This window comes from Patagioenas fasciata, chromosome 6 (genome assembly GCF_037038585.1).
Source record: "Patagioenas fasciata isolate bPatFas1 chromosome 6, bPatFas1.hap1, whole genome shotgun sequence".
Taxonomy (NCBI): domain Eukaryota; kingdom Metazoa; phylum Chordata; class Aves; order Columbiformes; family Columbidae; genus Patagioenas; species Patagioenas fasciata.
In genome coordinates, this window is record NC_092525.1 from 20,670,291 (window position 1) to 20,695,779 (window position 25,489).

General features: G+C 41.8%; 1 protein-coding gene across 2 annotated transcripts; it reads left to right on the top strand.

Annotated features, from left to right (window-relative positions):
• The first annotated feature begins 5,831 nt into the window (after nucleotides 1-5,831).
• Nucleotides 5,832-25,009, top strand: C8B (complement C8 beta chain). 2 transcript variants are annotated; one of them, XM_065842192.2, is made up of 12 exons: nucleotides 5,832-6,020; nucleotides 7,537-7,705; nucleotides 8,778-8,919; nucleotides 9,748-9,889; nucleotides 10,985-11,117; nucleotides 11,966-12,163; nucleotides 14,209-14,449; nucleotides 16,542-16,670; nucleotides 17,296-17,459; nucleotides 19,676-19,829; nucleotides 21,102-21,170; nucleotides 22,542-25,009. In XM_065842192.2, exons 1-12 carry the CDS (start codon nucleotides 5,929-5,931, stop codon nucleotides 22,691-22,693), a joined length of 1,785 nt encoding a protein of 594 aa, XP_065698264.2. In that variant the 5' UTR covers nucleotides 5,832-5,928; the 3' UTR covers nucleotides 22,694-25,009. The 2 variants fall into 2 exon arrangements, with proteins under 2 accessions (XP_065698264.2, XP_065698265.2); XM_065842193.2 differs by having other exon boundaries at nucleotides 7,558-7,705.
• The last annotated feature ends 480 nt before the right edge of the window (nucleotides 25,010-25,489 follow it).

Here is a 25,489-nt window from a genome sequence, read left to right on the forward strand (position 1 = left end):
GCCATTCTTACAATGCATTGTGTGTGTCACAGCCAGTGTTTTTGACAGTGGAAATACCTGGGAAAGGAGAAAAAATAGTGCTTCAGTTTGGGAAATTACCTAATCTCAAACACTCTCCAGTGCTGCTTATCTTGCAAATACTTAACCTGCTGCTTTTAACTGCTACCTCTCCTTTTTTGACCTCCTTACAGGTGTTTTAGAATGAGCATTTTAGTCATCTCCTATAAAATCTCATGTTCCTGAGAGAGACGAGTGCTACCAAAGCTGGAGTACTTTTGTGGCATGAGAATCTGTAATTACTTTTGCTCACGTTTTCCTCATCAAGGAAGATTTAAAATTAAAAATGTGCTTTTAGACATGACAATTTTGAAAAAAAAAAAAAAAAAACAATTTCCACAATGTGCACAGAATTGAGAGCAAAGCCTTGATCCAACAAAACATGTCAGTGTTGCCACCTTATATTTCAGTGGGACATTTCTGCTGGTTGGGGCAACACGTGGAGTAGGCTGAAGTGTTTTGCTGGTGTGGAACTCTTGACAGCACATGCAAAATAAAGTTATTTGATATTCAGATGTACCGAGTACTGGATGTTCCAGTGGAGATATGGGATAGTACCATTCTTTGCCAGGGGAGCAGTGCAAATATGCAAGATGCAACTTTGAAATTTAAGGGTAAGAATTACATGAAGGGAGAGATGTGGATGTGTGCGTGTGTATTATGTTGTATTTCTTCTTAATGTCTTGCCCCTTTCTCATCCACCGGAAATGTATGTTAGGTCATGCCAAAATATTCATTGCCTTTGTCGATGAACATTGTTGAAATATTTGGAGTCCACCTAAGAGTAAAGGTCATTCTGTTGTGATGAAAATATGTTAGTGTTCATGTCATTTTGATTTTGTACTTAGCTAACTGTATTCAGATGTCCTTGAAAGGAGCAATATGATCTGTTTTGTTTTCAGGGTGCTATGAAATGTCAATTTAAAGTGAAATAAGACATGGGCAAGCTTGATTTTGAACCAAAATACGTTTTTACAGTATAGACCCAATCTAGTCTTGTTGATATTCATCTGGTACTCCCACAGTGAAGTTACTTTATGTTGAAAAATCAGAAAAAATGGTTCGTGTTGCACAGTTGCTATGCAGACTCAGTTTAAAAATGCAGAATGAGCAGGTTTGAGATCTAGTCTGGTGATGGTGAGGAATCTCAAAGTAGGAAGGACCTGGATGTATGTTGGCATTGTTGAGAAGGGGGAAAAATCTGATTCATGCTCTGTTGTGTCAATGTACTGTATTACATTAATTTTACCGTAACATAAGTGCACTGGGAGTCTCTAGATTGTGTATGAGAGTATCCAGCTCAAACATTACTGGTTCAAGAAATGGTCCTGATTTACCTAATGCTAATTAAGTCTATGATCTCCTGCAGTAATGAGAATTTATTTAGCAAATAGTTTGCAGAATCAACGTACTGTTTTACACAAGTGAGAACTCTGACAGGTCTCTCTTTTCCATGCCAGTGACTTCTGGGAAAGCAATTGATTGTGTAGACTGGGAATGTGCAATTTTAACTTGCTTTCATTGGATTAAAGACAATGTTCTATGTGCTTTAATCACTGCACAGTGACAGTTGCTGCAGCAGATTAGCTAACCTCTTTCTTCCTTTTTCTAGGTTGTGATACATATTTCCATGCAGCATTGCCTTTTTTCTTTCTTTTCTCTATAAACAACTGATGTCCTGTCAGGTTCATATTTATTAGTTTTCTGGTGAGTAACATTCTCAGTCACAAGAATATAATTTCAAGGGAATGAAAGGGGATATCTGCTGGTAATTGTCTACAGAGGTTTGAATCCATTGTCTAAAATTGTCTCTCTAAGCCAACATGGGAAGCCCACAGTGATGAATGAACAAAATCCATATGGCAGCAGTAAAATAGAGGGTTTGGGTGAACATGTGAGCCTGGGTCATATACACAAGCATCTGTACTAATGCTGTTGCTGTCATTGTGCTTACTGCTCTGTGCACTTGGGGCTTCTGGTTCTGCTTCTGCTTCTGTTCCTGGCTGTGGTCTAATGTTGCTACTGTAAAATATATGATTTTTTTTTAATACCTGAGATAATGCAGAGAGCTGGCCTGAGGAAGGAAAACGGGTATTTTTTCCTTGCTTTACTTGCTGTCTGAAAGTGTGAAGAAACTGAATTATACCTTTCAGCATGACAGTGAGGAATATGGGGAGATATCCTGATACTATTTCCTGATTACCTGTAACATTGCCTGTCTCTTTCTAAAATTATCCTACTAGAGGCAGGAAATATCAGGTCTATTAGTGAAACGACTCTCCGGCTATTAGTTTTTAGAGCTTTAAATAGTCTTATCTCAATGGACATGTTTGCCCTGTGGTTCATCTATCACCCCTAAAATGTTTTATCAGCACCTGAAAAATCTCAGTAGGAAGAATAACCTCAAATGTTACCTATTGATGAAGGGGCTTTCAGATACAGAATTTATTCTTTTAAAAAAGGTCTTTTTAAGAGCGGATATTATTTGCTGGCTTTCCAACCCTATTTCATAGCTCCCACAGCACCACTTCTATCAATAGTCCTCACCAGCAAAGAAAGGAAATCACGATAGATTAAAAGAAAACTATGTTAATGGGCAGCAAATCAATGTCCATTCAGCCCCAGACATTTGTGAAAATAAAGGGTTATGAAGAATTATTGCCAGGTACTAGCAGTGTGAAGGCCTTTTGTGGCATCTTTTGTCTTTAACGGATAGTTATTAAGGGTCTGAGAAGAGCTCTCTCAGCGTCAGAAGCCAGAAATAAGTCAAAGTTATAATGCCGTAAGATGCTGCATTTTTTTTTGTAAATTTTTTACTAGGCACATTGAGATTGCAAGTTTCTTTGGTTTTTTTCCTTTAAAAAATGCTGTTTCTAGTTTGAAAATGTGTGTGCGCTATCTTGAGGTCTGATGGAGAGGAGATGGAGACAAGGGATGGGGCGCGGTGGGTTTTTTCTTTCTTTGTCTGCTCTTTACTGCTTATTGTCTTCACACGACCTCAGAATCGGAGCTTTCAGAGTAGGTGAACATGTGCCCAGTTTGGACTGAGAGACTATAAGGCATTATTTTTAGTGAATCAAAAGCCAGAAAAGGAGAATTAAGCTCAACAAGGTGAATTTATATTTTCCAGAGCCTTTCAGAGACTAGCCTCACCACCAGAAAATAACTGTATTGGAGTCAGTTGTAGTGGACATTTTTTAAGATTTCTTACTTGTATGTTTTACAGTATATTTGCCACTTTATGTCTTTCACTGTTAAAATTGGTGGCTGAACATCTTGTTACCTTTGAGTGAGCCAGTTGTGTTCTTCTGCGGAAAGAAACCTGTTATGAGTTATGAAGCAGGGGCTGAAAATATTGTCTCAGAGAAGAAAAATAAACCCTTTTTGAAAATTGCACAAACGATACCATAAACAGCTGCTTGCTGGCTCCAGTCTAACATTCCCAGGGAGGGCCTTTCATTTCTGATGTCTTTCACAGATTTTATTTGGACGCGAAACTGCCATTAAAAAAAAAAAAAATCATTACTTTGGTGAAACCGTACAGGTTTTATTTACAGGGAGCAAGGGGTCACAAGCGTACCTTCGTGTTACGAACTCTGCAAGGGATGCGTTGCTCTTGGAAGCTCGGTGTTCACGATGGACACTTACTGAGGCTTCATTTCCAGGTGTGATGAAACCCATGGTCAGTGACTTACAGCATGGTTAGCACTAAGTGCTTTGGGACCAAAAACAGCTCAGCAGATGGCTGTGGCTATTACAGACAGCGGTGGAGAGGATGGAGAGTGGGGAAAGAGGGCACAGGAGGTGTTACAAGGCGACATTCCCTCTGATCCATGAACCTGTTAAGCCCCAAACTGCAAGGAAATGAAGAATGAGCTGTGGTGGTTGTGGATTTTATGTGTTAGAGCTACCTCTAATTAAACCAGATTATCAATTATGTGGCAAAACTGATTTTGCTTTTCAGTTCTCTCTGAAAAATTATGTTAATGTGTAGGAATTTCTGTCTATAGTATCCTAGCTGTTGTTTAAACCTAACCTTTTTCTGCTAATTGAGGAGCAAGCATGGTCACCAGTAAGACGTGCATGGTGGGAGACAGCAAACCAGCAACAAGCAGCAACAGGAGCAGGTTGCTGTGGGATCTTCACACACCAGGATCACTGTCATGGTTTGCAGTTAAATCTAGATGGTGCTCTGTGCTTATAATCTGAGCTTCTCTTTTGCTGCTGTTGAAATACCAGGTGTGCTCTGCATTTCGCAGCCAGCCAAGGTCCCATATACGGAGGGGTCTTTTTCCTGTAAATTGTGGTTTTCGTTTTGGGGGTTTTTTTGGGTACATAAATGATTAACAGCTAAATCAATTGTGTCAAAGGTTGAGCAAGCTGTGTCACATAAGCTTCGATTTAGTCCGGGGCAAAGTCATTTGAAACAAAAAAATAAAGAAAAAAAAGGCAAACAAAAAGCTTTGACAGACTAAGCCATCTTTCCAAACAGTTTGTCCTCCATTTTTAGAGGGCAGTTAATCACTGACTGTTCAGTAACATCAGGTTAAAAAACTGGTTGTCTGAAATACAATCTTTTTATTCGGAGCAGATACCTACAAGGAATCGGTTAATGTGCTTCTCCGTGTTAAATTGTTATCATCAAGCTGCAAACTAGAAGGATGCAGCAGCCAGTAGCTGATTTTGCAGAGACATGGCTCCACAATCAGAATAATGTCATTTGTAAGGCAACTATGACACATTAAGTGGTATAGCACTTGGCCAGGTAATGACACTGAACTTGCCAGGTTTGTTTTGTATTGGTGAATATGATTAATTTTATATATAGTATCCATCAGTTCCATATGAGGGAATTAAAATATATTTATTCTTTGTATCATCAAAGCACACGGAGACTTATCCCAGAGTGAGACACTATGCTGCAAAAAGCTATGGTTGCACACAGAGTGAGACTGCATCTGTTCAAAGAACCTCTGTTTGTCCAGCAAGAAAAAGGGTGGGAAAACACAATGATATTCATCATTTTGTGCAGGGGAACACAGATTCAGCGAACTTTTATTCCTCTAACATGCTTCTTGTAGGTTGAGACTGAATAGGAAAATGAAGGAAAACACCGTTGTGTCTTAGGAAGCAAAAAGCCATTAGGCTACCTCAACAGGCAACTGAAGAGTAGTTCTGCAAGGTTTTGAAGATGCTGGTCTGCCTTTGGAAGCTCAGCTGAACTGATGGGAATCAGCGCTTGGTAACTCCTGTTAGGACCATTTAAAAGAGAGAATGACTTAATGGCTAGAAAACACCAAAATATTCATTTTGATACTCTCACAGGTCTTTTTCCATGGGCTCAAGACTTTGGGGCTGGGGCTTTTCTTTTCCCCCTGGTGAGAGGCAGCAAAGGGCACTTGGGGATGACGGATTTCCCTGAGCCGTTGGAACAGCTGCTTGAGCCTCGTGCCTGGGCTCCCTCTGGAAGGCAGACATGAAAAGCAGAAATAAATAAATGATTTTGCAGTCTGTTCCTAGAAAGCTGACTTTAGTTTACTTATTGCTTCCCTGTTGCCAAACTCAAGTATGTTTCATTTGTTGAAATATTCATTTATTTCTCTATCTCTTGAAAGGAGGGTTACAAATGAAAGCGTAAATCGCTTCTGGACAGATCTTTGCTTCATTCCCACTTGCCTCCAGAAAGCCGTGTACTAACAATTGCAATATTTGCCTTGTGAATCTGCCAGGTGGTGGGTCATCTGCTGTTTACAGTGTGGAAAAACGGCCCGGTAATTTATCTTTTTCTACTTGAACCATTCTCAACCGCCCCAACCGGCAGACGGAATGGGAGCGGTGGTGGTTTCGAATCACTGATGGTACCTCGGAGTGATGAGCACATCACGCACCATGTTTGCTCCATATCCCATCAGAGTGTTGCTGCTTTATGCTGCGTTCGACATCCTCACCCTTCATTGCGTTGGGTAAGTGAATGTTTCTCCGGTCATGTCCGTGGGGTGATATGATAAAGAGGAAAAATCCATATGGATTCTCTGCTTTCACATTCTATACCACGTAATTGGTGTCTTGAGTGATTTCTGTATTTCTAATGAATAGCGAAAGACGTTGTTTTGAAGTTAACGTGGTGCAAAGCGTCTGCCTTTAGAAAAGTAATCCTATTTGATAAATCTGATACGACAAATTGCCACGGTTGCATTGTAATGTGGAATTGTGCTTGTGATGGGCAGCCTCCTCCCGTGCTAGTGGCCCAACAGTGCGCTGGAAAAACAGGGTTTTGTTTTCTTTGAGTACATAAATGGCAAGAATCTGACAGATAGTTTTTCTTTCTCTGGTAGTTTAATAGATTTTGCTTTTTCAGAGGACTGCAGTCAATCAGTGACTAATCTTTCCAATCTAACTATATTTTTCCGCTGTTCTCTGAACTTTGAGCTCTGATTTCATGCCTTAGCGAGCTGATGAGTTTTTTGTAATTCCTTTATTTCATGTGATTTTTAATATGCAGTAATGGGAGCCCCTTACCGGGCACTAAATCATACTTACAGCTTCAGCTGATGCTATTGCTTGTCTTGGTGGAGGAATTGGGAACACCACTGTGGTAGTTTACTTGTCAAAGTGGGTATGAAAAGAAACTAATTGTCAATGATGTTTTACTAAAGCTTCCTGCTTAGATTAGGTGCTACAGGGAAGCATTTGTCTGGGATGAGGATTTAAGCAGAAATACTGAATCCACCAAAAGAATAGGCAGCATTTTAGCTGTGGCATCGTGGAAGCCTTGGAGACAGTTGCCACGTGAGGGAGCGAGGGAAGGACTGGGGTGAAGAGTGAAGACTCACACTTGGGGTTCAAGTTCATTACTGGGATGAAAGGGATTTAAAGGTTAACGACCCTCTGTTGTGAACCAAGAATAGAGTCCAAGACTAATGGTTTTAGCCAGCTTGAGAAAAAATAGCCTGCTTGGCAAAGGAAGGCACCTAAGCTTACTTTTCAAAAATGCTGAGTGTTTGCCAGCCCTTAGCATCGTGACTGGTGTTTGTCATGGAGGCGTCTGACCTTGGAGCTGTTTGGCATGTACGGCAGCGAATACTGCCTGTCCAGCAAGCAGCAGGGAGCAGTGAGACAAGGGCAGCACTAAGAGTGCAGATTTTACTGCTGGCCACTGTGATGGGTTATTTAGTGAGGCTTGCATAGGTTGAGATGATGCCAGGTTGGTGGGACAAGTTTCCAATGTTGGCTGGATAAACCTATGTTCTCCAGACTTACTTCATGGTGGTGGTGTAGAGGACTGGGCCTACTCTTGGACACTGAACAGTGGACCAAGTTTCCTACAGAACTAATGCCAGTATGAAATGAGTATGGAAATCTAGAGGTTGCATGATTTGGTGAGGTCTAAAAAGCATTGGGTCTTGTTGGTGTGTAGTTTTGTATGGTTACAAACCAAGTTGCTCTGTCTTTGCGGCTTGGTGATTTCACATGATGAAGCTCTTGGGTTGCTGAATGCAGTGGTGAAAAGGAGACCCTCAACGTCAACAGCAAGAGCGTGGCCAACGGCAGACGTGTCCGGTCCGTGAGCACCTCGCCACAGCCCCGCGACTGCCTGCTCTCCGCCTGGTCCTCGTGGAGCCACTGTGATCCCTGTCAAAAGAAAAGGGTGAATGTTTGTGGTCTATGCATGAAGTCTGAGAAATCAGGAGGCGGGCACTCCTCCAAGCCTTGTATTTTTTGTGCATGGGGTTGGGCAAACAGTGGGGAGTTGCTGAGGAAGGCCCTTATACAGGCGATGCTGTGGGCTTTAGCTTTCAGGTGGCTTTAGCTCTTCAGCTCTTCACTCCCAGTAATGTCAGTGGTTTCCAGGCTGCCTTGCTGCCCTGAGAAGGTGTAAGCCCAGACTTAGTGAAAACACAGGCAGGAAGCCCAGGCGTTGCAGGAACTTTCCAAAACAGTCCTCTTCTTCCAGCATCTGTGCAGGGCACCATCTCCACTAATGATCCCTCATGGGACCTGGAGACGCTCAGTGCCTTTCAGGATTAAGATGTTTTTTCTTGTCTGCCGGTGAGCATTTTCTACCTGAGAAGCCCCATCAAATGAAAGTAATGATCTCAATAGTGTGAAGTGCAAAATCCCCATTGCTAGAGGGACCTCTGCTAACGAGTTGGAGAAGCTGTTCCCAGGCTTAAATGGGAATAACCAGTGATGGGAGTTGGGAAGAGTGAAGCCTTGTATCAAAGAGTTAATCTTAAAAGCTGGGAAGAAAAGGAGGGCTAACATATTGGACAGAGTAATTGACTGCTTCACAGCAGTGTTGTGGGCGGAAAAAAATCCCTAATGATACAGAGGGCCAAGTAAATACACTGACAGAAAATAACAAGGGATGTCGTTACCAGCACTAATTGAATGAAAGGAGATGTAACTGAATCCTTCCTTACTCTTGCAAATGCCCGCACTACCTTGTCAGGCTCATTTAAACAAGCTGTCAAAGAAAAGCAAACTTCCATTCATCCCTTCCAATCCTCAGTCCTTCCTTAGTAAAATTAAAACTGCCGCAGATCAGGAACCTTTGAAATGGGGCACATTACCAGCATCACACTTCTTTGCTGACACATTTTTTATATGACAGTGCTCATAGATCAGATCTCCCCGAGACAAAGTTTGTTTTTTAACTAGGCAAGCGTGAAATTCACCATTTCGGTACACTTGAGTCAATATTTTTTATTTCATCACAGTACAGATTTGCCCGCCTGGAACAACCTTCTCAGTTCAATGGAGATCCGTGTGATTACTCTGACAAAGAAACTGAAGACTGTGTTACGAATAATCCTTGCAGGAATAAAGTTAGATGTGATGGGTTTGTGTGTGCAGTTACAGGTAAGGACTTATGGAGTGAGAAGTGGTGGTGTTTAGGTGACATCTCTGACACCTCCATGCTGAACCTTCTGCTTCTAAAAAAAGTTTGATGGGCTAAAGAGATGTCAGGAGTTGACTGGCGTCCATCCATGCTCGTGTTGTGTTTGCATCAGTGATTTTGAGTATTAGCCAACATCTAAAGCATGTCTCTAAAATCTCCAAGTAGAAAATTAAAACCCAGTTTTATCATTAAAATCCGTAGCACAAATGGATCTGGCAGCAACAGGAGAACCTGCGCTGGGTGTCCTTGACACATGCCCAGGAGCACCACAGGTTATGATGGTGGTTCTCATGGCATTTCCCTCCATCCATATCAACAACTAATTAGTCAAGGAAGCTATAATCAGTGTGGGGAAGCAAGGCAGCAGTTAACCGTATGCAAAATTTGATCAGCCTCTGCTTTGAGTCTGCACCCTGGCAGTGGAGAGGAAAGTGTGCAGGGAGCAGCCTACCAGGGCAGGGGGGAGCTGGAGGACAGAGATCAGAGTTGCTTTCCCTTGCCCTGTTTCCTCTGCTCTATCCCTTTTTATTCTTTTAATTAGGGATTTTTTTAATTCTAGGTTGAACGAGGAATTTTAAGATTTTGAAAGTTGTGAGGATGGAGTTTGGTGATTGAAAATCTGAGGTTTTCCATGCAGATAGGAAATATTTTCCAGCTAGTTGTGAACCATACATTACAGGAGTTTTTTATTTTGTTTCCAGACTCTGAGTCAGGGACTGTAAATTTGCAAAATAATGGTAAGCAGGATAATAGATTGATTGTTGAATAATTTACACCTTGCATCCTAGGGAGATGCATTACACGGCGGCTGCTATGTAATGGGGATGATGACTGCGGGGACCAGTCAGATGAAAAAAACTGCAAAAAAGTGTTTAAAAAATGTGACCGGACAATGGAGCAATACTGGGGAATAGACAACCTGGCAAAAGGGTAAGTCAGTGACTTTCATGAGATGTTTTCTTACTTAAGGATAAGAATGGTCTTTTGTGGCATCGGATAAAAAAATCGAACTGTGTGACTTCAGTAGAGTGACTTTAATCGTCATCTTGGATTGTCTAAAATCTGAACCTGACTATGGATTTGTATTTTTGCAGAGTGCATTGGTTTTGCGGGGGGGTCAAAATTTCTTGGATTTCTTCCATGACAGTGAGAGATGGGAAAATTTGTGTCCTTTGCGTGAGTGGGGTAGGATTAACCTGCATGTTACCAAGCCCCAAATTTTGGGGGATTCTAATCCACATGTAAGTTTATCCAGCTTTTGCTGGCTAAGACTCTGGTAACTTTCTGTAAGATCAGACTGTGTGAAAAAGAGTCTTCTCTCATTCTGGAGGGGAAAAAAAAGAAAGGCTTTTTACATTTTATTAAAAAAAGAGAGAGAGAGAAGAAAAAAATCAAATTGCAAGGAAAAAATTATAATTTCCTCATTATTCTCTGGAGATATGGTTGCTGCATGTCATTGCTAATGCTTTGTACTTCTGAGTTTAATCAAAATTAAAAATAATGTTGGACAATTACAGGAACACACTTCTCAGCTCTTTGAAGCTACAATTGCTCAGTAATTTGCTTTTAGTGGACTTCCCTTCTTTTCAGATTGTTCTAAAATTAGAGTTAATATTTTAGAGCTTCAGAGCCATTATCATACAAGTCTCTCTCCCCAGAATAAGGAGAAGCAGATCTAACAGAGGCCTGGAACGCTAATAGGGACAAGACATGGACTAATAGCAATTTATCTTCTTTTTTTTTTTAATGAGGTTTCCTCTAATGACTCTTGTTACTGTTTGAGTGTGAGTTTGTAGAGTTGAGTGCCATGTCCTCAGCTGTGTGCCAAGAGGGAGACGTGAGGGTGTCCTGACAGTGAGCAACAAAAGGGGTTGTAATGCAACACATCCCAGCAGCGGCAATAGGAAAAGCTATTAAGTCAAATTTAATCACCCCATATGAAGAGGTTTTGCCATTCTCAGCCAAGTCACTTGACATTTACCTCTAAAGAGATGATGATACTTTGCTGTTATGCTTCATGTACAGGTTAAATATCTTCACAAATGACTTGGAAGGATTAGTTCTTGATCACAGGTATTATGCAGGGGGATGTTCTCCCCATTATATCGTGGACACGAGATTCAGAAAGCCGTACAATGTAGAAAGCTACACACCAGAGGTATGTGTCAAATTCTTCTGCAAGGAAGTATACATACATTCCAATAAATATAGAGTGTAATACCAATAAAGCTTCATTACTAAATCATTTTATAAAGAATTACATCCCATTACAAGTGGGATGAGGCTGAATTTAGCCCTACTTCTAGAACATCATCGTAGCCCATGCACACTGTGAACTTGGACAATTCCCCTTATAATATCCTTGTGCAGAGGAATAGATGGCAGTGTTCCCCTAGACCTTGTCGTTGCTAAAACTGAGCCCAACCTTCCCAGCACCATGTGTACAAGAGGGTCCTACAGCCAGTGGGCACAGGAAGGTTGATTTTAGACGGAATTGTGAAGAACCTTGAGATATAACAGCCTATGATGTATTAATAACAGCAGACCATGGGCTTTGTGTGAAGGCAAAGGCACCTAGCTTATTCTTTTGGTACAACAAGGCTATATTTCAAACATTATATATTTGACCTTAATGCTGTTGATGACATAGCGTGATATTTTTGAGTGTTGCCCATTAGGGAACCCTTTTCTCTTAGAATTCGTACTTTACTTGATGTCTGTGTTTGAAATTTCACCTTCTTTGCATATGATTGGCATATTAAGTAGAAGCCTGAGGTCCCTGCAGTATGGAGGAAGATAGTAGCTTTCCTGCTGCTGTAAATCAAGTATTCTTGAAGTACCAGTGTTAATAATAATAATAGTGCTTTGCAATTATACAAGGCTTTTCACCTTCAAAATGCAAGCATTAATTCACAAGTATATTTGTGTCTGTACTCCTTCCCCATGCTTCAGGTATACAATCACTATGCAGGAAATTAAACATGTTGTTTTTTGCTTTCTGTTTAGACCAAAGGCAAATATGAATTTACAATGACTGAATATGACTCCTACTCAAATTATGAAAGCAGTGTCCTGAAGGCGAAAGCTTCACAGTCTAGCTTCAGCTTTGGTATAAAAATACCAAGAGTGTTTGAACTTGGTTACAATTCAAATGACAACAGGTTCAAGAAGTTCATTCAAAGGATGAAAAGATTTTCTTCAACTGTAAGCACTGCTCCACTTAATTCTCTGCTAACACATCATCTGTATGTGTGTATGTTCGTTTGATCTCCATCATCAGGTCTGCAGCCAGCACTAGGATAAATGAAATCTTTCTTCCTGGATGGATTTTGCAGTTTGTATTGGCCAAGGCTTTACTAATGCCACAACAGCTCTGGGTGTTTTTATAGCACCCAGGAGCTTTTCCATTCACCCATCAGCCAGGAACCAGACTGCCTAACCTCCAAAATCAGCCACAACTGAATGTGGTCCTTCCTCTGTCTTGCTGGGCATCCACATGTGGATGTTTGTAGTTAAGTCATTTTGAAAAAACGAAACTAAGAAGCAGGTTCAAATGGCCTCCCCTCCATAAAGTGAATTCACTAGTAGGAGCTGTAAAGGTGACACTCCTAACAGGGTCTACACACTGCTCCCTAGCAATGGGGTGCTGTGCACCTTGCCCTGCCAGATCTTAGTTCTTTCCGCTGGTGCCAAAGCAATCTGGCAGATGGGAGGTGAGTGGGTCCAGCCAGCACAGTGACTCCTCCAAGGGAATCCATGCAGGTAGAATTGGGGTTTAGCTGATGAACCCAGGAGCCCAGAGTTCCTTCTGCCTGATGGGTGACTTACAGTGACTGATAGAGAAATCCGGGGTGAAAGAAGGGCAAATAGGATTTTCTGCAGTTTGAGGAATTTCTGCACTTGAACACACGGTCCAGAAGCCTGTCCATGTGTGAATGGCTGTTGTCTGTGCAGTATACTGTGGAGTATCATCTCGCACATGAAGGACCATCCCTCTTATGTGGGTTCAGCAGGCCATGAGCAGTCCCTTTGGTAAGTGATAATGCAAACAGCAAAGCCAAGCTCTTCAACTGTAGGACTGCCTCAACAGTAATGTAGAACAAAAAACTGCCTTTCATGGGCTTAATTATAGACTAACACACGCCATTTTGCTTTGGCTGATGTGATCTGTCTTCTGAGTATGTCATTCGCCAGATCAGGACACACACGACACAAAATTTGGCTGGCACAGTTCGCTACCAGTTGCGTCTGCAGAGATTTGGTTGCAACTGTGATCAGATGCACGCTTTGAGCTGGCTGGAGATGCTTTAATCTATAGCTCCTATGACTGCTTTATGAGATTCAGTCTGAGGTAGTGTGCACCATCGTTTGAATTCTTCTTTTCATCTATTATTGCTGTAAACAAACCTAGCTCTTGTCAATGGTTTAATGGTATCACTGATCTATGTTTACCCCCTCAGTAAAAAGTGCACTCAGGTGTTGCTATTAAAGCTGCATTTGCTTCCTGAAAAGAGGCATTTCCCATTACAAGATCAGAGGTATGTGAGAAGCATTTGCAATAGATATCCATAAAAAAAAAAAAAAAAACAATGCTAAGTCTAGATTTCTATATTGAACCTCCCCTGACATGCTTGTCCTTCTGGCACAAACAACTGGACACTAAATCCTTTGGACCTGGCGAAAGACCTCTCCTGTTCCTGACTTTTATGCCAGAGAGGGGAGATGTAATATATACCTGTGTACACATACCTATACAGAGACATAAATACATGTGTGTGTTTGTGTTTTCCTGTTTCCTTTGAGTTTTGGTAATGGTATCTTCTGTGGAATATAAATTTGGATCAGAGAGGGAATTACCATTTCACCTATAAAACATTATGATTTCAGATGTCAAAATTTTTCAGGAGAGAGATTGTGAAAGACAAAGGGTGGCTCATATTATTAGTGGTAGAGCAGTCTCATGAGATGCTGCAGAACAGAGCCTGGAACTTGGCTGTCATGGCCTGAGCCATCATCTAACCTGCAATCACTGTCTCTCACTCTTTCTGTAATACCGGTCAGACTCCTGATTTTCAGAAACTTTACTACTAAAAGGTTTGGTTTTGCTGAATTAAAACATTTCCAGTTGCAAACTGTTAACCTGATAAATCCTGACCAGCATTAATTGTTTAATGGCAAATAACCACACATGGTCATAAGAATGACATCCCTCAATTCTGGATTCTCTCGTGTTTCTGCATTTCGCATAGTCCAGCAAATTCATCCATGCCCGTTCTGAGCTGGCTGTTGCCATTTATAAGCTGAAGCCCCGAGCCCTGATGCTGCATTACGAGTTCCTGCAGAGACTCCATCAGCTCCCGTCAGAGTACAGCTACGGGGAGTACCGAGAGCTCTACAGAGACTACGGGACCCACTACATCACAGAGGCCACCGTTGGTGGCATCTATGAATACACTTTAGTCCTGAACAGCGAGGAGCTCCAAAAGGCAGGTATGTGCATCTGATGGTCTTGAAAAAGCTTTGGGGCCAGCTTTTTGGTGGGAAAACTCCTCGGTGTGTACCCAGTGATGGTTCAGGACTGAGGTCAGAAAAGGGAAATGGTGGAAGAAGGAGCAACATCTCCAAGAAGGTCTGCAGGAAATATGGAAGTAGAAGTGCTTTATGGCGATGAATAAAGAGCCTGGTTTTCAAGGTATGCTCAGCATCAGGGGCTTCATCTAGTTCTGAAACTGTGAGTGCTGCCAGTTCACAAAAAAAGACCCTGTAGCAAGGATTTTAGATAGCACGTTTTGGAGGCTGGCAACATGTTAAGATGAATGAGAATTGTGTAGCTTACCTCTTTCGTTAGCTCTGGAAACCTGCATCCAAGTTCTTTTTTCCGTCACCTTTCAAATGACAATTCTGAAACACCGTTAGCCTCGAGAGCTTTTCCAGCACGTAGAAAACAGTAAATAATTTGCTGGGTGACTCTTGTACCTGACATTGCTCTTGCTCTTTGACTCTGGCTTCCTTTTTTGCGAGAAATGATGATTGTTGTGTAGGATAGAGCAAGCTGTGTGACATTAATCAATAGCTGCACTCTCTTATTTATTCATTGGCATAGGAGTGAGTAACTGCCTTCGCTGTCTATTTGTGCAAGCATTTAGTGGACTCTGCTGTGTGCAGTGTTCAGTCTGTTTGCTCTCTGCTGTCTAGGAAGTTGCTTATTCTGGAGTCAGATACAGCCTGGAGGGACACGGTTTAGATTCAGATTTCAGATATTCAGAACATTAACGCTGCCCAATTTCTCAGCTGTTGGTGTGAGCCCATCACAAGCCACCTTTCTTTGAACTAATGTGTATTATTTTTTGCATCAAAATGTGACCTGTCAGTGTCTGCAATCACACCAACATTTTCACACTCTACCTGGTACTGAGCTGGGCTGTAATTTCTCAATGGTGTTTGGTGGGTCTAGTCTGAGAATTCAGATTTTTCCTTTCAAATCCACTGTTATGTTTGTACTGCCTGTGCTGGAAATTAAATCTTTTGCAGATCTAGTATCACATGCCGTTTCACATGGTTGGTACTTGCGTTGTTCTCACATATAATCCAATATGCCAGATGTGGCTGTGGTTCATTATTTGATGCTTTCTGTGTGAAACATGGCAGGAGAGAGGTCTGGATTATGCTGTTCAAAAATGTAATAAAATAGTGGTTACTCCCTTCAGGTGCATATGGAGGATGAACATGCATAGGGACCGTCCTGCATCAATCCAAAATTCTGTGCATCCTCTTTTCTGATCTAGAAAGTGGCCAATGTCAGATGTATGGGAAGAGCATAGGAACAGGACAGCCATACAGCGATATTTGCATTGTGAGCTCATGTAAACGTTTGTTTCATCAAGACATGAGTTTAACTAAAAAAGTAAAGAATTCAGGGAAATGTGAGGGATTATGAAAAAAAGGCAGGCAAAGAAAAGAGATACTTGAGTGTCATATCTGATGTTTCACCGTGATAACTGCCTAAATATTCTTGAGTGTCAGGACAGCAAGGAGTTTGGATAAGGATTTTGGTGAAGAACATGTGAAGCATTTGTAGATTTTTAGGGCAAATTCTTTTGTGCTATAGTAAGGCTTCATGGAGAAACTTCCATGAAGCAATTAAGGCTCTTACTGCAGCTAAGAGTTGGAGAAGTGAGCTGGCAAAGGGAGCAAAAGCTACTTAATCTGTTGTTCTTAAAAAGCTTGCCTTCTGATGATGGGGAGGGGTGGTGGGTAGTCCTTCGTCAAAAAAGTTTGGTGTTTATGTCACAAACCAGGCTCCCACCTGTTACAGTTCCATTGTACCCAGAACAGATGAGATGGTTATGAAAAGCCTCTTCCAGCATTTACCTTGCATTTGCACTTGGTTTCAGAGTTCTGTATAATGTAGAGATTTTACTTCATATAGATCTGTTGAATATCCCAAAAAAAGGCTTCTTCATCTCATCTCCTTTTTTCCCCAAAGAAAAAATATTTATCACCTTGCATATTCTGTGTGTATGGACATAAAACATCAAACAATTGTACTAAAACACTACAGGTTTTTTTGTGTGTATTTAAGGTTATTCTCTGAGTGATGTCCAGAAATGTGCACAACATGGTTTTAAAATTGGTAGAAGTATTTATGGCGTCTATCTGGGTCTTGGAATAACTGAAGCAGGCTGTAAATCACTTTTAAAAGAGATTGGAGGTAAGCATGAAATGCTTCTGCCGTTCAATTTCTAGCCTTTGTCATAGTGAAAAAAAGATTTTTTGATCCTGCCTACCTGAAACATTTCCCTACCTATTCACAACCACTCTTGAATCTGCTGGCTAACCCCAGCTAAGCTTAACAGAGCTGTAGGTGTCTCAAAGCTTGCTTTTTTGCAAGATTTTCTTTGCTGGGTAGGAAGGAAATCTCTGCTCAGTGTCCTGGGTAAAGGCAGGGACAGATCAGTCACTACCTGCCTGGCTGGTGCTCTCAGCAGAGCAGCCCAGCATGCTGCTTTTTGCACCCAAAAAAAGCCCAAATGGGGAAAGCAGGGAGGTGAGGGTGCTGTGGGAGCCTCAGGGGACATACGGGATGTTGGGGTGTTGCAGTGGGAGGAGGGCGCACCTGAAAATGTGTGGAAGAGAACAGGCAACATTCATGGTGGTGAGGAGCTTCAGGCTGTGGAAAGACCTACAAGCTCATAACCATCGGGCAGAAAATTAGGGGGAGAGATATAGGGTATCATAAACAGGGGTGTTTTGTTGTGAGCTGATGTTTCATCTGCACTCCACAAAGACGTACCTGAGCAGAGCTGGCCGCTTTCTGAATGTATTTATTTTTGCAGACAGCACCTCCAAAAAACAGTACGTGGAAGATTTCATCGTCCTTGTGCGTGGCGGAGCAAGCGAACACATCACCACATTGGCTTACAAAGACCTCCCGACGGCTGCACTCATGCAGGAGTGGGGAGATGCTGTACAGTACAACCCTGAAATCATAAAGCTAAAGGTACCGTACCCATTGCTTCATTCAGCCTCACTTAGCTGAGCGCCTTGGAAAACTCTGTATTTAAGTAAACAGGATTTTAAAAAGGAAAAAAAAAAAAAAAAGGAAATTTCTAGGGCAGATAATAGACCTGTATTTTGCAACATGGTTCCTCTAAGACTGGGTATTCAGAAAATGAAAGGTGTGACATGTTAAGAAGAGTGGCGTGGTTCGAAGTACATGAGTTAAACAGCTTTCCCCCTTCTGACTTGGCTTTGCAGATGTGATTGCTTGCTGCCTACCAAGCAGATCAGACTATCCACCTTGTTTTACCAGATATTTTTACTTATCAAAAATATATCTGGCAGCATTTATTTTATAAGGACTTCTTTTTCTTGAAATTTCTCCTGTCTTCCTTGAACACCAGTGACTATTTAGCAACAATTCTCTCTGGTTCAGAAGGTCAGGAGGTTCATCACACGTCCCTGGGTGTTTATGGAGCAGAGTTAAACCTCAAAAGTATGAGTTCAGTTTTGAAGAGTCAAGGTTTTTTGATCCTGAAGAGTTTTAGCAATGCAAGGCACTGTAAAAGTAAAAACTGAGCAGAAGTGTGTAGCAATTCTACCTCATCATTTTTAATGTCGAAATAAGTTCACTCTGAGTGAATAGTAGAAAGGTGCAAGAGAGCATCCTTTTAAACAGGAGTTTGGACTGATAGTGGTAGAAATTGATTTTATTATTGTATAATTGGCTTTAACTGTAAAAATTAGTTTTAGGCAAAAATATTTATATTTGTAAAAGGTATTTGTATCTTATTGAAAATTCTGACTTTTCTTTAAAATAAAAATTTTAAAAGATATGAAGCAAAGCAAAAATCAGTCATTATGTCACAAGAATCTTAGAACAACTCCTTGTGCGCTGTGGATGAACCTTCCAGAAATGCACTGGAAGGTCTCTAGGCAGGAGACAACATCAGTACAACCCTCTGTACAGAAAACTCTCTCAGAAGAAATTGCAACTTTCTTTGTCTTGCCTGGCATCACTGACCAGGCTGCCCAGTGAAAAACCCCAGACGGATGTAATTTGGATTTGGTATATATAATCCTTCATTTCCATACCAATATCCCTGTGGGACTTGAAGATCAAAAGTACCAGCAGAGTGTGACTAAATGTCAAGCCAAGAATGCTTAGTTAGGTAAAACTGAAGCAAATCAGTTCATAAATCATCTGCTGAAGGGGCTTGGCAGGTCGCTCTTCGTGTATTTCCTCATTTGTATGATCTGAATTCAAAAAGCAAAGTATGGATCAGAGATAATTGATGAAGAGTGGATGTACATCAGCAGGAAATGAGCATTTTTTAATTGAAACATTCTTGTATTTCTTGTAGCTTGAGCCTGTGATAGCAGGAGGGTGATCTTTCATTCATACTGTATTGCTGTGGCCTGTATGGCAGGCATCTCTGTAGCAAGGATGGGAATGTGGGATAAATCCTCTGGTGACACATGTCAGTGTCATCCCACTGGCATTAGTGGGTGACTGGCAATATTGAGACCACACTTTAACTTTTGCTTGTTCTCAGGAAAAAAAAAAAAAAAACAAATGAGCTATTCAAAGTCTGGAGTGTTGTCACCCCCTTATCTTCTCCCACACACCTCATCTGCGGATGAAGTTCACAATCCTCTCATTCTGAAGGCAGTGGAAACCCTTATCTTGGCTTCATAAAGAGAGAAATCAGCCTTGAAGTGCAGAAGTGGTTAAGGTGCAAGCGCAGTTGTGAATGCCTGTGACCGTGGGCTGTGCTGTGTGGCTGGAAAATGAATGAAGGAGATCTTTGTGGGTGAAGTTTTGGGGGATTTCTTTAAAATCGGAGTAAGAGAGAACTCAGGAAACCTAAATTTGAGCAAGTCTGATTTAAAAATGTCAATATCAGGAAAATGGATGAGGAAGGTTTTAATGAAACTTCTGTGAAGCCTTTACTGCTTGTCGGCTCATGGTATGGGTGTTGTATTTCGTTATGCCCTTGCAACCGCTTTGGTGTTGTAAAGCACGGGGAGGACCTCTCTATGTATTCCAGACTTCGTTACCTTGTTGTTCACGAGATTTAAGGTGATACTATTGGAAAACTTGGAACCTGTACCACAAGGCCTTCATTTCCCTGTCTGACTGTGCTCCCACCGAGCCCAGCGATGCTCACACCATCTTGAACTGGGAAACAAATGCAGTTTTCTCCTTCCCTTTAGGCAGAGCCGCTGTATCAGCTGGTGACTCCAACTGACTTTGCTAATGCAATCACGATAAAAGAAAATCTGCGACGAGCTCTTGAGGAGTTTCAGCTGGAGACCAGTTCTTGTCACTGTGCTCCCTGCCATGGCAATGGCATCCCCTTTCTGCAAGGTAGGAGGATTTTTGCACCACTTTTGTACCCTTTTAAGAGAAATGGGCTGGGAATTTGTCAGGAATGAGGAAGCTTGGCAAGTAATCTGCAATCTGCTCTTTAGTTTCTCCTGTCATTTGTTTTTTCAGGTAATTTTTTTGTTTTAAGTTGGTCTGTTTGTAGAGTGCCACAGGTAAGTAAAGACAGTAAAGTCAAGGCATGCATCTTTTTAATGGGAGTGACCATCTGTATCAGTTTCGTGGAAGAATTTGTTCATTCTCAATTATGCATTTAAAAAAAAAAAAAAACCTTGACATTTTTAAGTCTCCTGCTTTGCTTTTAAGATTGCTTCCATCCTCCCAGAGAAGTGACTACTGTCTCAGCATTAATTAGTGCTTGTAAAAGTGTTTTGAAGATGAAAAGCACCATATAAGTGCCAAGCACAGTTATCACCGTCACCACCCCCCTTTCTAATAAAAGCTGTCCTCCTTTGTAAGCAGGCTGTGATTTAAAAATGAAGGGGAAAAATAATCAAATTGAATGAAAACTGCACTGCCTAAACACATATATATGATGTGATGAGAGCTTCTAACAAAAGGACCATTTTGTCAAGTGCCCAATTCCAATCTGCATCTGCAGAAGTCCTGATGATAATCGTTATAATTTAAATGTATCTAATGCAGAAACAGTCGCTTCAGGTACCAGCTAGTTGATTGTAGCACTTAAAGGATTGGTCTCATGATGATCCTTGTTTAAATAACTCTTTAGGAGCTGAGTCAAGTTAGCATTTCATTTAGAATCTTCTCAACAAGAGGTTTTAAATGACCATTTATCTTCCTAGGTGGGAGCTCTCCTCTCATCCCACTGCAGTCCGGGGCAGCCGGCTTGCAGTTACATGGACTTTTGCTTGGCCACAAAGCCAGCTGGGATGCTCCTGTCCCAGGTGCTCATTCCCAATGCTGCAGTCTGCTCCCTCTCAGCTCTACCACGATACCTATTTTGGAGAGGAGCGGGGGCACTCTGTGGTACCCCACGGTGCTGAATTACTGTAGCTGAGGTTGAGCTTTAGTGCAGTGGCAGGAACAAATGCCTGGGGAGGTAAGAGGGGTGGCAGGGTGATCACAGCGCCCCTGCTTTATTGCTATTTTATGCTTTCACCATCAGAGAAAAATGCTGATATCATTTCACCTACTGTCCCTTCCTCACAGAAGATGAAGCACTGAGAAGAAATGGGTGTCTGTAGGGAAATGTGACTTGGTGGCTCTAATTCCAACATCTCCGCTTCCTTTCAGGAACCAAGTGTGAATGTTTGTGTCCCCTTGGCTACAGCGGCATGGCCTGTGAGATCAGCAAGAGGAAAGGTAAGAGGGACCCCAAGGCCAATGGCAGTCCCAACAGTATTTCGGAATGTCCAGGGGTGGGGAGCGACACCCGGTGCTGGCTGTCCCCACTCTGTCCCGCCCAAGGGGTTTGGGTCCCGCAAAGGGACAGATACACTTTGCCTACCCTCTTCTAAATTTCTCGGCACTCATGAGGGGGTGGTTTTACTTTTGCAGTTCAAAGCTGCATAAATGCACCTTGCAATAATATCAAAATACAAACTCCTACCTAATTTATGATCCATGACAAGCCTCAGGTCTCTTCTAACAGCTCTGTTTCCTAAGTTTTCCCTTTGATACAGCCAGCGTGTTGCAGGCTGTTTTCCCCCGGATATACTATCATGCTTTTTAATCTTAAAATCTTATTATGTTGCTTTGAAGCATTTACCAATGCTTCTTGGTCACTTTGGATCGCTGCTGTCTCCTAACTGATGTTCTTAACTCCTTCTAGTTTAGAATGATCTGTGAATTTAATCGTTTTGTTTACTTCCTCCAGCTCATTAATTTAGATGCTAAATAACACCAGATATCAGGCACCCAGAGCTCTGGCACCATCCCACAATTTGATGCACTGCATTTATCATTGCACTTTGTTTACAGTCTTTTATCCAGTTCTCATTCTGCATTACTGTGTTCTAGCCAACCCAGGGTGAAACACATTTAAAGCCAAGATTTCACTGAGCAGAGGGTCAATTTTGTAGGTGTTTCTAAGGAAGTCCATGGAACCTTAATTTGTGGAGTCACACCTTGTTCCAGTCTGCTTACTACACCTGTAATTGCATCCGACTCTCCCAAAGACTCACATCCATCCACCTGTCAACGTGTAACTTCCTTTCTCGCTCCCCTTTCTTTCTTTTATGTATTGCCTTTGTGTTCGGCTCCATGATTCTCAGGATTTTGAATTTATGTCACTCACATGTTCAGGGTCCAGAAGAAACAATGTAATAGGAAAAGCAATGGATAGAAAGCTGAATATTCAAGCTGTTGCTCATTGAAGAAGAACATGCTAACATTTCCTCTAGCACCTCAAAATGTGGCTGACAAGAATTTAATTGCTGTTTTTCTTACCTAGACTTGGACTACGTCAGAAACACTCTACAAACAAATATAATGCTAATTGATTTTTTTTCCTTGTCCTTGCTGCATAAAGTGTAGTTTGAACAAACAGCAGAATGCTGAGCAGAAAGTTAACATCTTTAAAACAATCGCTCATTGTTAATGATTCAAGTATATATATTGTGGACGGGGCAGAGCTGTTTGTATTTAAATATGATTCATGGAAGCTGACAGCTTTTCCCATGGAAAGAGCTGCTTTATTCTGACAGTCCTTTCTGGCTTTGGGTTTTTTTCCAGATGCTGCTGTTAATGGAAACTGGGGTTGCTGGGCCAGCTGGTCTCCATGTTCAGGAGGTCAACGAACAAGGAGACGACAGTGCAACAACCCTGCGCCGCGAAATGGTGGTTCCTCATGCTCAGGGCCAGATGCTGAGACAGTTACTTGCTAGAGGGAATTGTTAAGAACTCTCACAAAACTGATGAGCAGTTTGCAGACTGAGTGGGAGGATGCAAGCTGACTGGTTTGCTAAGTTGACTTCGCTCTGCCTGTGGGTCTCCAAGTGCATTGAAGTTGGAAACATTTCAGAAGGCGCTGGGAGCTGAGTGTGTGTTGTGAATCCCACCTTCAGACATGCTGTGCAATTGTCCCATGGGATCACTTGTGTTTACTGTACTTAATATTTTGACTTCTCTGTCTTTATTGCAATGGGCTAACTGATACAAGCTTTATCTCCTGCCTTATTTGGTAGCTGCTTGATTTAAATTTTACTGTCCTGTTTTTGGAGGTTTCTTTGAGATAAGAAAAGACTGATCTTACATGCACCAGAATATGCCCTATTATGTAGCTTCTGTGAAGACAACTGTGTCATGTGGAGCAAAATACAGCATATTAAATTCTAAATCGCGATGAACACAATAGTATCTAATGCAACATTTAAAGCCACTGTGCCTCGCTATCCCAGTTTCCCAAGTTATTGTATTTAACTTCAGTTGTCTGTCGTATTAGAAATTGTCTTGAAGGAGTGAAAACCGAATTGTGAAGAACAGTCTGGTGACAGCAGAGCATTGTTAGACTATATAGCAGTTGTACTCCTAGCACAGCGATGCACTTCCTCACGTGCGTTTCTGAGATAGAACAAATACAGAAAGTATCGGGTACGCCCTGATGCTCCAGATCCTTGGTAAGGGGAGGGAAGTACAGAGGGATGCTGCTGGGATGGGGAACTGGAAAGCAGCTGCTGCTCCTTTGGCTGCTTGGGAATGTTGGAAGGTGGGAGAGTTGTCTACGCTTCCAGGAGACACTGAACCTCTGCTGGAGCAGGATGAGCAGCCAGCTTTTCTGTAACGCTTTGTCATGAGCAGAGTGAAGAGAACATTTTGGAACAAACTTCTTTGCACATCCCCCAAGGTCTTCTGCACTTCAGAGTTGTCTCTGCCCCAAACAGGCTCCAAATTCATCAGTTTGATCCTGTGAATGTCTGTATTGCAGCAGCTACACTGCTAGTCCACTCAGGTTAGGGCATCTGAGATGGAGAGAGCTTGCTATAAAAACAAACAAACAAAATAAAACCTACACAAACAAAACACACAAAGCAAAATTAATGTTTTGTCCTTCATTTCTACTCCTGGAGCCATGCGTTGCAATCCAGGTCAAACAAGAGGAATATTCTGTGTCATTTCATGACTGACCTGAGCAGGATCATTCCAGGGGCTTGCCTCCTACAGCTTTGTTGGTTGTTAATGATTTTTTCAAAGACATTTGGTGGGTCATGGCATAAAATAACCAGCAATAGCTTCACTCCAGGAAAATGGTTCCATTGATGCAACATTGTTCAGAAGTATATTGAGTCTTCCAACATCTTGAAGGTCAAACACTCTTCTGAGGGTTTTCAGCAATGCTGATGATGATGGGTTGGTATCACCAGTTTCTCTCCTTTCAGACTGACGTTGTCTAAATGTAATTCTTGTAAGAACAGCTCAGGCTCTCTGACATCTGAACAATGGAACATGCATTTAGTTGTAGCCTTCTTACCGCCTCCGCACTTATCGACAAAGTTTCTGTGACAGCTTTAAGAAAGGAAGAGCACATTGCATATGTAAAGAAGAGTGCTCTGTACTCATTATGGGCTTCGTAATTGAGCTGCCAACCCAAAACACTTCTGTTATCCGCTGTGCAACTGTGATATCTTTTGTGTGATAGAAATTTGCCAAGGACACTGTAGAAGATCTGCAGCAGAGGATGTTGATTATGGTTCATGGGTGCCTGTGAGGACATGTACTGCAGCGCAGTTGCCTGCCCTTCTTGAGAAGCATCGATGTAATCTCATTAAGGAGCTTTCTTATATGAGTCAAGTGGCTTTTGTAAATTTGACCACCTTTCCTGATTATCAACCTGGAGTAAGCACTCTGACATGTAACTGTGATGTGTCTGTCTACTGCTGTGGCAAACAGAGCCAGATACAGCAACCTGAATTTGGGTTGTTGTTCCTGGATCAGAAAAGCCCAGATTTTTTGAAGTGGCAGTGTCCTGGTTTGCATACTTGGGGTTTATTTTGGAGGAAGAGAGGAGATATTTGACAATATTCAAGATCAGCGGGATAGCCTAGCTGAAGTATGATTTCAGTAGTGGTTGAATATTGAGCCTATAGGCTTAGAAGCCTCCTATAAAGGACCTAACTTTATCTTGTCCTTGTGATTTTGTGCTTTGATTCAACCAACTAATGATTTATTATGACCTGGAGGGTAATAAAAAATACTATGCTGAAGCTTTTATTGTTTCATTTTGGTACACATTAAATTTTGGTACTGTCTTTTAGTGGTGTTTCTAACTTCCATTTTCTCTGTAAGTTTAGATTAATAACCCACGTATGAAAACTCAGGAAGGCTGCAGGCACAGTATGTCCGTGCATTGATTACCCATTTCTCTGGTTAAGGCACTTGTATCAATGGGCTCCACTACGTCCCATATTGTATTTTCACCAGCACTTTGCTTGTGAAAAGAAGGAACTCAGTAAACATGGAGAATCTCCTTGCTTGAAGATGTTGCTGCTGTGATGCGTGCTCAATCCAGACAGCATGGCTTAGGAAGCTCTCAAAAGAGTATTTTGTTAGTAAGTAAGTTTTAATTGTCATATCCAGCTTTCCCAGGACAAAACGAGCTTGACTCTTGCAGCCCCTGGTGTCTCCATCAGGAGAGGGTAACTCAGACCGGTTTCCAGCCTGGATTCACCTGCTCCCTGTCTTTT